Source organism: Gopherus flavomarginatus, chromosome 1 (assembly GCF_025201925.1).
Source record: "Gopherus flavomarginatus isolate rGopFla2 chromosome 1, rGopFla2.mat.asm, whole genome shotgun sequence".
Taxonomy (NCBI): domain Eukaryota; kingdom Metazoa; phylum Chordata; order Testudines; family Testudinidae; genus Gopherus; species Gopherus flavomarginatus.
In genome coordinates this window covers 208,259,200-208,272,750 of record NC_066617.1, presented here as the reverse complement: position 1 = coordinate 208,272,750, position 13,551 = coordinate 208,259,200, and the positions used below count along the sequence as shown (strand labels likewise).

General features: G+C 44.3%; 1 protein-coding gene across 1 annotated transcript in view; it reads right to left on the bottom strand.

The window, feature by feature from the left end:
* The window catches only part of BACE2 (beta-secretase 2), a 91,977-nt gene extending 88,723 nt beyond the window's left edge, over window positions 1-3,254 (bottom strand). Inside the window, exon 1 of the mRNA XM_050933315.1 lies at window positions 2,970-3,254. Within this exon, the coding sequence (XP_050789272.1) occupies window positions 2,970-3,254 (285 nt within the window). The remainder of the gene's footprint in view (window positions 1-2,969) is intronic.
* Between the last annotated feature and the right edge of the window lie 10,297 nt (window positions 3,255-13,551).

Genomic DNA, 13,551 nt, shown 5'->3' with positions numbered 1-13,551 from the left:
TTTGTCAAAGACTGTAGGAAGGAGCAAAGTAGACAACACTTTAGTAAAAATACATGGAAAACACAAATAAAACTAGACAATTTTTCATTCCACTTATCAAAAGTGCTTATAGCCTTCCATTTCAAGGCTGGAAAAATAATACAATATTGAGTAAAGGCATTTAATCTGTTTCCAGATTATTTAAAGAAATAAAAAGTTAGACTAGTGCAGTCAATGCCTTCTTCCCAACTCATATTTCAATCTTCAGATTTGGCATAGCAGGCAGCCATAAAGTACACCATTCATCAGAAATAGGACAACTTCATGAAATAAAAGACACATAACATTCCTCAAAAACCCATGACATTTTTAGCTTTCAAATAATTCTTGAAGAATGTATGTGCACTTGAATCTATTGGTAATAACAGAATGAGGGTGGATTGGCAGCTAAACTGAAGTTCTGATAAATTTCTAGGATACTGTGCTATAAATCATCATTTTTCATAGAGGCTGAAAGAGGAAGAGAGCTACTACCCTTTAGTTGCTTAGCAGTTTACACTATTCACTACGAAGTACACTTGCATCAGATATATGTTTGTGATTTCAGAATCAAGCAGAGAAGGAAGTTTGTAAAGCACCTCACTTAAAAAAAAAAGTTTAACTGTACAAGTCTTGATCCTGCCAAACTATTAAGCACATGCATGACTTTACTTATAAACATCAATGGGATGATGTTTCAATGTTGTATTCTGTGAAAACTCAGCATAGTTTACAGTGAGTTAAACTTTAAACCCAATTTCAGGTGTAAAATGATGAACAAGTATTAAGAGGGTAAGTTTATTTTAATTTTACATTACCTGTAATACACTTAACAGTTAAAGTAATATCACTAATAGGTAAGGACTTGGGGCATAGCATTGAAATAAGGAACACCTTTCTTAGTAAGGTCTACATTAATCTCCATAACTTAGTGGTTCTGAAATAAGAAGAAAAACAAAAGGTGTATAGGTAAGATATACTAATATTCTGTTTATTCACCTTTTTCTACATATAGTTGTGTTGCAGTTTAATGCACACAGGATCAGATTACTGATATGATCAAGTCTGATATCTTGAATCTCACAGAAGACAGTACTGGACATCCCATAGAGTAGAGGAAAACACACTCCCCCACACAGCATTCAATATGGAGGAAAGACTTCTTCAACCCAGGGGCAATCAAGTGACCCCCTGATGCATCAGATCTACATAGCTAAGATAAAATGCATTTATCATAAAACTATCCAACTCTGTCTGAATCCGTGTATTGCTTTATGACCTACTGTAATACATTTCAATTAGTCAGAAGGGCAATTAAACCAATCCTCTTCTTCTAACAAAGCAGAAATATTGTACACAAGCCCAGAGAGGGCTTATTAGCTGAATATTTCCTTTTTACTAAGTATCTATATGACTAACTTTTCATTATGGTAAGAAGTCAGAATATATGAAAAAAAGAAAAAGCAAGCATTTTCACCTACATAAGGTCCCTTCATTCACTTAAATTTCATTAAAAGAGTGGGAGTACAAAACTTCAGGGGGAAAAAAGACAAAGCCCCAAGGGCTTGTAAAAAATTAATCCTTCTCAGCTGATAAGTCATCCCCACCAACAATCCACCAAGGCTTCACATGACACAGATGAAAGAACAACCAAGTTTTCAAAACTTTTGAAAGAAAGAATTTGTAAGGGGAGGGGGCAAGGAGGAGGAATAATTCCAACCACAGGAAGTGCATTCTTTAACTATTAGAAATATGGAGGCTACATTTTAAATAAAAATTAAGATTTTTAAAACTTTCCATTATTGTAGCACATAATTTAGTAAGAGTGGTTGAGTAATCTCTATGTGGAGGATCAGTCAGACTACTGCATCACACCTCAAGGCTGACTTCAAAAATAAGATAAGGTATGGTAAATACAATATTTTTGACTGGCAGATAAACTTGTTTCAAATCAAATTGGCATCAAACCGTTTGAAACAAAGAGACCGGATCTGCATGACTTCCTTACAATTACTGTGCCTAGGGACATTGTATTTTCATGCAAAGTGCCAATGAATAGAAAGGCTGCCTTTCAGCAAAGTTGCAAGCGGTATAACTGTACTTAGCACGGGTGCAATACAGGATCTTTTCGTTTCTCTTTGTTTTTCCGCCACCTAACAATACTGTCTGGCAACTGAAATGCAACGGGGGTGGAGGGGGGAGAACGAGACTGAGAGTCAATCCAGTCCTTTAACGCTTGCCGTCATCGCTCACATATGTAACAGTCACGTCTAACTCACCAACACGCTTGTGATATTTAAGGTCTTCCAACGTTATAAAAAAAAGAAAAGACGAAGAAGCCAGGAGTGACTTTCCCTCCTCTCCATAAGCCATCAAAAGGTACCTCTTTAATCTTCCAAAGACATGAGAAGAGTCTCTTGGGTCCTTTCAATAGTGTGTGTCCTTTTTAACAGTGCTTTTAAGCTCAGCTCATACACAACCCTTCCGCAAGGGATCTCACCTCTGACCGGTGGCACCAGTGACCTTATTAAGGAAGAAGCCCCCTATTAATGGAAGGCCCATTGTCCCCAGCACCAGCGGCAGCTCAGCCGAGCCCTGTCCCCACTCCCAGCGGAGCTGGAGGAGAACGTTGCACCGGGGAGGAGGAAAATCAGGGGAACTCCTCACCTGAGTAGTTGGCCACCATGGGAAGAAAGTTTAAAGGCGTCTAACGATCCCCGACCACCCCGCCTGCCCCCCCACCCCGAATAGCCAGGACCGCTCCCCCATCCACCCCAGAACCTTTCCTCGTTGACGTGTCCGTGGTGCCCAGGGCGGCCGGCAGGGCAGCAGCAGCGCCGTGCACGCGGGGCAGCCGGCGGGCTCGGGGGTAGCAGCCTGGCTTCTAGCCCAGTTGGAGGGCAAGTCCCTTGCCCCGGCCCCCGGGGGTCCCACCCGCGGGGGAGTCTCACCTTCTGCGGCGGGGTCCCGATCAGCATCTCCAGGTAGTAGCCCCGGCCGGAGTCTCCCTGCAGGTTCTCCACCATGGCCAAGAAGCTGACGGCGGCCCCGGGCTCCGAGGCTAAGGCCAAGCCGTCCGCCTCGCCGGGGGGGGCCTGCTGGCGGCTGCTCCCGGAGCCGTTCCCCGGGGCGGCCGGCGGAGACACCCGCAGGGGGAAGGAGAAGCGAGCGCGGCACAGCCCGGCAGCGCCAGCCAGGAGCAGCAGGAGGCGGGGGGCCGCGGGCAGCGTCCCCATCGCGGCGGCGCCAGCGGGACACTCGGGGGCTCAGGCAGGAGGGAGCAGCCGCCTGGCCGCGGGGCTGGAGCAGCCGGGAAGGAGGAGGAGGAGCAGGGCGGCTCCGGCTTCCCCACGCCCCGGCTTCATCTCGCAGCCGGGAGCCCGGCTCCTCCTCGCACGCGCCCCACCGCTGCTCCCGCCCGAGCCCGGGGGCCGCTCCGCGCGCAGCAGCGGGACCACGGGGGTTGTGCTAGGAACAAGCGCCAAGAAACTTCCCCCCCCGGCTCCGGCCAACGGATGTGACGGGGCCGCCCGGAGCCACCAGGAAAAAGTTTACCCAGGCCCTTAAAGGGACAAGGGCGGGGGGAGCAAACACCACCCACCCCGGCAGAGCGGGGCGGTTCTCAGCCCAGGGAAAAGTTTGTCTTGCCAGCTGCTGCCGAGGCTGCGGCGCTTGGCCGCGTTTACACAGAGAAAGAGCCGGAGCCGGTTCCAAAGTCCCCCTGCGAGGTTCGAGCGGGCGAGTCGCTGGAACTAAGTATGGAAATCACAGTTCAGAGAACATCACCCGGGCTGGGGCCAGCCGCTTCTGCAAATGAGGTTGTGTGCGCGCATGGCATTTCGGCAGTGCTTTTCATTACAGAAGCAGCAAAGAATCCTGTGGCACCTTATAGACTAACAGACGTTTTGGAGCATGAGCTTTCGTGGGTGAATACCCACTTCTTCAGATGCATGTATTCACCCACGAAAGCTCATGCTCCAAAACGTCTGTTAGTCTATAAGGTGCCACAGGATTCTTTGCTGCTTTTACAGATCCAGACTAACACGGCTACCCCTCTGATACTTTCATTACAGAGGACACGGCTGTCACCACCAGAGTAAGGAATAACCTCGCACCCAGAGACACTTATCATCACCTTCCCTTCCAGAGTTTGTTTTTCACCTCCCCTTTACACATTTTTCCACGCCTGGGGAGCTTCAATTCTATCTCTTTATTCGTTACCTTTACGCAAGTAACTCGCTTTTATAATCTCAACCTCCAGCCTCTCTCTGAACTGCCTTTAATGCATTACTCGTCCCTCCCACCAACTCCAGGAGACCGAGAGATAAATGTATATGGTTAGGAAGTAATTAGAGGAATAACTTGTGATCAAGAAGCCAGCTCCTCAGCCCGTCTAAATCGATGTAGCTGCATTGATGTAGCTGTGCACAATAGGTTGGCTGAGCATCTGCTCGCCCAAGATCAGAAACTGAGATGATGACCATTTACTATTTCTTTTGTTTTAGCTAGGGTGACCAAGTGTTCCGATTTTATAGGAACAGTCCTGATTTTGGGGTCTTTTTCTTATATAGGCTCCTATTACTCCCACTCCCTGTCCCAATTTTTCACACTTGCTGTCTGGTCACCCTAGTGTTAGCGCCTGAGGAACACAATCACTTATTAGGACCCCATTGTGTCACCTATACAGTCTGTGTAAACAAGTAAAATAAAGACTATATCTGTCCTGGCGAGTTCAAGGCCTAGGATTTGACATAAAGAGGTGTACAAACAAAACCGGGAAGAAGTTCAAGGTAACAATAAAGATAAATGAGTTTGCATATATTAGTAATCACCCTGATCTCAGTAGCTATGCACTTACATTCATTTTCTATATTGATATGGTATATTGTTTACTGACTTGATTATGAAGTGTAGTTACACAGAATAAATCATTTTGTTGTAAACATGATGAGGTTTTTAACATATTCATAACCCAAATAATTATTAACAATTGAAAGATGTGAAATTCAACAAGCTTTCCCTCTAACCTACTTCAGCATTAGTTTTTTCTAACCTCTCCAGTAATGATAAAATGAGTACCAGATAATTAAATTGAGATGAAGGTCTGAGACCCTTGAAAAATAATAGGATGCAAGTCCAATCTGCACCATTTCTAGCTCTTTTCCCCCTGTACTAAGTGAACAGGAAAATGTCCAAATCGAAATCACAAACCTCTAAAGAATCACTAAACAATTTGTTGTCCTGGGCAACCACCTGTTCTGTCTCTATGTGTAAGACAGCGCTCAGTTAAATGGCTTAGGAAGGAGAGCTTTGCACACAAAGAGAGAGAGAGAGGACAGGCATTGACTTCCTTTAATATTATACTGCATTTCAGAAGATCTCAAAGTGTTTTACAAATATTAATCAATCCCCACAACAACCCTGTAAAGCAAAAAGTATTACCCCCATTTTACAGATGAGACATCTGAGGCACCAGTGAGGTCCAGGAGCAACATGCTGGTGAGAAATGCAGGTAAGGGTGCTATCCCAGAACATTGCTTAGAAGCTCCAGCCCAGATCCTCAGTGGGAGATAGGCACCCAAATATGGGCCTTCAGCTTTTGTATCACCTTCTGATAAATCTGAGGTTCCATAGGCCTCTCTGAATGCTTCTCACAGACTTCTGACTCTTTTGAGGGAGCATCAGTAACTCTGGGCTTGGCTACACTGGCATTTTACAGTGCTGCAACTTTCACACTCAGGGGTGTGAAAAAACACCCCCCTGAGCGCTGCAAGACACAGCGCTGTAAAACCTCAGTGTAATCAGTGCCGCAGCGCTGGGAGCGCGGCTGTCAGCGCTGCAAGCTACACCCGTAGAGGATGTGTTTTATGTGCCGCGCTGAGAGAGCTCTCTCCCAGAGCTGGCGCTCCGACCACACTCACACTTCAAAGCGCTGCTGCGGCAGCACTTTGAAATTTCAAGTGTAGCCATACCCTCTGTCCCTCCCACTGTTACACATTTGGGAGCTCTTCTCCACTATTCCCACTTGCTCCACCTGCCTCTCTGCTGCTACTCAGAGCTTTCCCAAGAAGCAGCCTAGCAAAGTTGACATGATTCTTGTCTTTTTCACTAATGTCTCTAGAGTTCTCAACAGCAGAGGGATACCGATCTGAGATTTCTTAATTTCATTCTGCTGCTGCCTGGGAATGCTATATGCAGCAAGCAGAAAGAATGGAAATGCTTTCTTGCAGGCTCAGGAAGACACTACTGCTTAAGTTCACAGTTGGAAGGTTATTTTTGCACTCAAGGATTAAACACTATGCTTTTAAATGAACGCTTAAATTTTGGAGCAATTACTTAGGACCCCGGTCATGGGAAACTTGCTACTCTTCACTGACAAGTAGGTGAGTGAAATTTTTCAAGTCCTGCTGTATCTGGCCTCTCATGTCATGGAATCATAGATAACAGACCTAGACAACATCACTTGGCTCAAAGAGTCAGACTCCCTGTGTCTAGATTGATAGCAGCTAAACAACTATGGAAGTGGCATGTTCGGAGCTTCCAAGAAAGGTTATATTGCTGTAGTAATGACTCTTCTAGTCTAGCAATGCACTGATAGTGACAAGTTATTCAGTAACCTGACCATGATCTGTCTAGTCATGGTCAATATGAGGCCTACTCTCAACCAGAGGAAGTCAAAGGATTAGAACCCTTTGTGGGAGTGCTGAGAATGGGAGGAATGACCTCACCTTGCCAAGGAAAAGGAAATTAGAAAACAATTTAACATCCCCTCACAGCAATAAGGGTATATTATATTAGTCAGCAGCTATATACATTTTGTTTAAATTCTTGTTCAATATAAGAAGTCTTCTCCCTCTGTTGCCAAGATATCTAGCTGGTATCTCTGGCTAAAGCAACAGCAGTCAGAAGAAACATCTGTGAAGTATAAGCTTTTTAAAGTATATAACATATGACATAGTCTCTTCTAAATGTTCAAATGAAAACTAGTATTTTTTAACATTTAAATTTAAGCATTTGGTAAAAGTTTTAATCTATCTGGTGCTGTTGCACACAGGACTGGGCTTTTAGAATGCCTGCTTACAAATGATGGGAGTCTAAAACCTTTTGCACATTGAAGGATTGTGTTTTGTCTTATAATAAATTATGTGTGCACAACTTCACTGTACTCCCTCCCACAACATCATGACAGCAGGACTTGTGTTTGGTTGCACAATGGGTAATCGTATGGTCTCTGCCACTTCTCATTTCTCCTTTATTCACCCTGGTGGTTTATAACTATGACCTTAATTCCATAACATACATGTGCATAGTCCTATTAAATACTCACATGCATGACAGTGCCACCGCAGGATCAGGGTTTATGAAAGCAAGACAAAGTCCTTCGAAAAATCTGAAGACACTCATATCCAAAATATTTCTTCCAGGGCAGGTTATTTGCATATGGTACATATAAATTTAATACACAGCTTTGTGCACAATATATATAAAAATATGAAATGCTGGAAGAAGGTAATCTTAAGTGTCTATTTCCCCTGTTTTCTAAAATATCTTTAAATAATCCTGGTTTCTATAACATATTTCTCTTATTATAAATATGAGAAAGTTATTTGATTGAATATCTATTTTGATATAGTCATCTATGCATAGGTATAAATCTATATTTATGAAGACATCCATTTACATGTAGAAATGCAGGTTGGAACTTGATTCACCACTGTATTAATCCAGTTCAGTGGAATCATGCCAGCATAAAATTGGAGTAACCAATTAGTGAACCAGACCTATTGTCTCCATATCTATATCCAAAAGAGCCTTCCACTGGTATTTACAGAATGCCATGTGTGACAGATGTGAAGCTGATCTGTAATTTTACAAATATTTTATGTTGATCTCGTTACTGGGATGTTTACTGTATGACTATATTGGGTTAATATTCCATTGAGAAAACAAGCAGGAAGTAGGTTTGCCAACTTCCTACTTGCACAAAACCGAACACCCTTGCCCTGCCCTCTGCCCCACCCATCTTATGAGGCCCCACTCCTGTCATGCCCCTTATCTGAGGACCCGCCCCTGTTCACTCCATCTCCCATCTATCACTCGCTCTTCCCACCCTCACTCACTTGCTCATTTTCACTGGGCTGGCTCAGGGGGTTGGGATGTGGTGAGGGCTCCAGCTGGGGGTGCAGGCTCTGGGGTGAGGGCAGGGATGAGGGGTTTGGGGGTGCAGAAAGGTGCTTCGGGTTGGGGGGTGGATCTGAGGGGTTCGGAGTATGGGAGGGAGCTGTCAGCTGGGGCAGGGGTGTGGGAAGGGGTATGGGCTTTGGGCTGAGGGTGTGGGTCCTGGGATGGGGCCAGATATGAGTGGTTTAGGATGTGAGAAGGGGCTCTGGCTGGAGATGCGGGCCTTGGGGTGGGGCTGGGGATGAGCAAGTTGGGGTGCAGGAGGGTGCTCTGGGCTGTGACCGAGGGTTTCAGAAGGCAGGAGGGGGATCAGGGCTAGGGCATGGGGTTGCGTGGAAGGGGGGTGCAGGCTCCAGGTGGCACTTACCTCAGGTGGCTCCTGGAAGCAGCGGCATGTCCCTCCTCCAGCTCCTATGCAGAGGTGCGGCCAGGCGGCTCTGTGTGTTACCCCATCTGCAGGCGCCACCCCCACAGCTCTCATTGGCCATGGTTCCTGGCCAATGGGAGCTGCTGAACCGGCGCTTGGGGTAGGGGCAGCATGCAGAGCCTCCTGACTGCTCTTATGTGTAGGAGCAGGAGGAGGGACATGCCACTGTTTCGTGGAGCCATGACAGGTAGGGAGCCTGTGTTAGCCCTACTATGCCACTGACTGGACTTTTAATGGCCCAGTCAGCAGTGCTGACCAGATCCACCAGAGTCCCTTTTCAGCCAGGCATTCCAGTCAAGAACTGGACACCTGGCAACCCTAGCAGGAAGGAGGAACAATGTGCAAGGCTCCTGAGTCTGCTTTTCCCTGGATGGCTACTACATACATGCCACCACCCAACACCTTTGGCAAAACAGCACTCTGTAGGCTGTGAGCCTTGTAGGCCCAAAACCCACAGGCTATGCTGCTCACAAGAAGCCTGATTAGCAGTGTTCCTGGGGTCTCTGATTGGCCCAGCCACACTACTTAAGCCTGGAGGGGGCACGTGGAAGTTATCTTGCAACTAGGTGGATTCTCAGTGGCTACTGTGACAGCCCTGCTCCTTGATCTTGCTTCTGGCTCCAGCTTTGACCCTTTGCTCTGGGCCCAGGTGCTCCACTGCTAGGCCTTACCATCTGGGCCCCGGCCATGACACAAAGACTCAACATAAGCCACCCCATGATAAACATTTGTAGGTAGTTATGGGAGAATGGGAGAGCCTCTAGTTGTGAGGAATCTGGCTTTGCCTTCCATGAAACCTACCGTACTGATTTGAACAAGTAGGTTAAAAGGAACAAAGGAACTCTGGCTGGATAAGAAGATGCTCTCTCTTTTCAGAAGAAAGGTAATTGTTGGGGAGTTATTTAGATTGACACAGCCACCTGCTAGGGTGTCTGAAGAAGCTAGGCCTGCCCAGGCTATCATCAGAGAGTGATAAGCCTTTAGTAAGATAGATGTCTGCATAGACTTTGTTGTTTTGAAATCCGTTTTCCTAAATACATTTTTCCTACTATTAAAATAAAAAAATACTTGGCTTTAAGAAGGCTTTCTGGTCAAAGATTCCCAAAGGGATGAGCTGCAGGTGCCTCAAACCTGTTGGGTAAAAATGGTTGATATACAGGGTTCTATAGCTCTGGGCCTGATCTAAGAGTGGGACAACTGATTGAGTAATTCCACCAAGGACAGGTAAAAGCTTGAGGCCTGACAGCTGAGACGATGCACTACAAAGAGGACAGAGGTGAGCTAGCCCTGCAATCCTGACATCAGGCCTTCACTCACATTTTATTCAGTCCTAACTTAGACAAAACACCCACTGAAATCAATGGACATTTTGCCAAGCAAGTACTCAATAAAAATCAAGTGAATATTTCAGCATTTCACGTCATGATTAATTCTTACATGAGAACTTAAAACAAGGTAACAAGAAACTATATGTTATATAAAAGAAAAACACAAGAGCTAATTATCTTTTGCAAATATTCCTGTATTTCTTGTCATAGTAAAATACTCTGAAGGTTGCAGTACTGACAGATAATATGTGGTGTAAATACTAATGTAATGTGAATAATAGTTCATATTCTTTGCCTGTGTATATCACACAAATAGTAGCTCATTTGCTCATTACCTTTTTGCAGTTTCTTTTTATGACATCCTGGGCCTGATTCAGTAGACAATATCTGGCAAAAGTTATAGCCAAAGTTGAAAGCAGCAGAGATAACAGATGCTGGCTCAGTGGCAGGCCTGTCACGGGGGGGACAGGCCATCCTGGCATTGAAGACAAAGAATAAAACAGGTGTTCTGGGGCAGAAGAGACATGTAGACCATGGGGATTCCAGCAACAGTACCAGGGTTGTAGTAACATTTCTATTTTGCCCCAGTTGGTAAGATGGACAGTTCTGGGACTAGCCTAAGAGTTGAGCATATGTACAAAATATATAACTAATCTGGAAATGGCATGGGGAAAGGACATTCCCCAGCCACACAGCTGATACGTGTTTGCTTGCATGTATGCCATTGTGGAAGAATCATAGTAGAGAATCTTCACCTCTGATAACCATTTTCAAGGATATCTGGATCATCATCTATCTCTCTGGTTGAAACCATTAAGTGAGACATAAGGAACTGATAGTCTTCCATCCATGCACTGGTTAAAAGACTTCCCCAGCTCCTGCTGAACACATTCAGTCATTACTGGCCCATCTCAGAACTCATGCATTTCTTCACCACAATACCCATGAGTCTGATAGCCCAATCACCATATCTGGCAGACTGGAGTCAGAACCTCAGCCTCTTGGTGTGGGGGAAGCTGGAGAATATCAGATGCCACATTCCACACCCACTAAACAGAGGTTACTTCTTCGAATACAGCTCAGGAAGCTTGCAGAGTTTTCACCAGACAGCAGCCATACAGGAAAACTTATTTCTGGATTAGACTTTAAATTATCTATCATTGATCTTCTGATTCCAAACATTTGTATATTACAACTAGCAATGGTTATACATTTATAAACAATGAATGTGTGACGAACTATTATAGCACTTTAAAAACCTCACTAAAACTGTCAGGTTGCAAAGATGATTCAGATATTTGCATAAATTTGCAGGGCTGCAATCCACTTGACCAACACTAGAAAACATATATATGGTCAAGTCCATTTATAACATTAATGGCGGTATAAATGGTAAAGCAAATAGTAACGTATAGCCAGATGTTCAAAAGTTCTCAGCTCCCGCTGAAACATCTAAATGAAGTGGCCAGATTTGCAAAAGAGTTTAGCAGCCAGCAGCTCCCACTAAGAACAACAGGAGCTAGTGGGTGCTGAGCACTTTTGAAAATCTGCCCATTGACCACTTTGGGAGGTTTAAGTGTGTGGAGAATATAACTTGCATTCTTCAACCAGTCAAATCCACCTATCTACCATGGGGGTAGCACTGCAGAGAGGACGCAGGTAGAAAAGGGAATGTGGTCAATACAAATCGAGGCATGCCCTTCCTTGGCTGCACACTCTTACAGCTATACTGTGGTAGTGTAACTGCACCTAATGATGACTAGCAGACCCTTCTAAGTTAAACTACCTCATCACTCTACCACACATAAGATTTTAAAGTGTCTTATTGCTCAGGGCCACCTGCTCTGGTCTGCAGGGGCCATATCTACTATTTCTGGGGTTGCTGAATATGCTACAGGAAATAAAATCACATTGTGATTGTGGCAAGTAGACTGGCACAACCAAAATATCTAACCAAGACATAGAACCTTGCATGTAAGATATCCTGGGTGACACAGAAGTAACTTAAGAACATAATCAGTCTAAAAAACAAAACTATATTTTCACAAATTTTCTTTTGCATTGAAATGTGGATGAAAATTTAGTGGAAGTTTTGAATTTTGCAATTTTTTGACCACTCATAAACAGTGAGGCATTTTGTGACACTTCCATATTACACTGTCTGTTCATCCAACCAATAGCTAAGAAATGGCCAGCAGATTACACAAAGGAAGCAACTGCATAACTCATTATTTCTGCAAAGCCAAATAATAAAGTGTATCTATCTGTCATATCTGACACCCGCAATCAATCCCAGCAGATTGTTCTCAGATCCAGTTTTTAGTTATCTACCTTTCTCTCTTTTTCACACTGACTAATTCCTGGAGGAGACTGTGTAGACTGGGTATGTTATACAAAATTACCACCATCCATAAAGATTTATGCTAAAATCTGCAGCTTGTCTAAGTCCCTGAAACCACAGATAAGTTACACTCTCCTGGGGTTCTAAGTTAGATATAATGTAACCCCAGAGTAGATGTTCATAGCTGAACGTGGCTCATAGATTTCAGATCAGTGTGTCTGAGTGACCCTTGGCAGAAGGAAAGGGGATTTGGATTGACAAGTTTAGTAGGATTCATTACATGTGTTTGGAGAGGAGTTAGAACACAACATTTAGCTGTAGTCTGACTGAGAATTTTAACTCAGAGCTGATTTGTCTGGAGTTCTGAAAGTGGCACTCTGTGTATATAAACTTTGCTTTTTTTATCTAAAATTATCACAGGAATTATGGGCCAAATCTTGGTGTAATTGAAGTCAGTGAGAAAATTATCACTAGGACCAGCATTATAGACATCAAATTAGACTCTTTCTAGCATATGTCCACTCTTCTAACAAGGAAATAACCCAACAATAGGATTCAAATCTTTCCTGATGTCTCAGAATGATTAGTTTTGCAATGCGGGCATATCACCAAGAAAAAATAATATTCCACAATTATCCAGATCTTCCTTGCAACCAAACCATGGTCCATTTGACAGGGGTATATGTCATGGTTTCAGGGTTAAGAGCACCTTTGTCTCCCTTCCTGCTCTTTCTTGAAGGCATCCAAGTAAGGTTTCAGGCTCCTAACCATCACCTCCCTCAGGTCAACACCTGCATCTTTCTCCTTCCAGACTGGGCGGTTTCGGCTTGCAATCCCCTATACCTCATGATGATTTCCCTAGTAGGTCTGACCAGGTTCCAGCACTGGTAGCGAACCTTTTTCCAGGGGGTACAACAGTGCATATCAGTTACCAATTAGGCTTCTCAAAGAAAAATATGTATGTAAAAGCATTACACATTTAAAACACAACGGCAAAAAAAAAGTTTCTATGCTAAAAGCTTATGAGAGGTCACCCATCATCTTAGATGGCTCTAGTGAGCCAAAGTCTTGCCAACCCTTTCACAAGGGTTATCTTCCCCCACCAGAAGGTCCTGTTCATTTGCTGGATCAGAATGAAGGCCCTGAGTCAGTTTAAACTCAGTCTTATCATTACCAAAGCCCTTTTTTTTGTCTGATGAACTCTAGGAAACCCAGTTTGAACCAGTGTATGCATCCACAACTAGCCTTATTCAGCC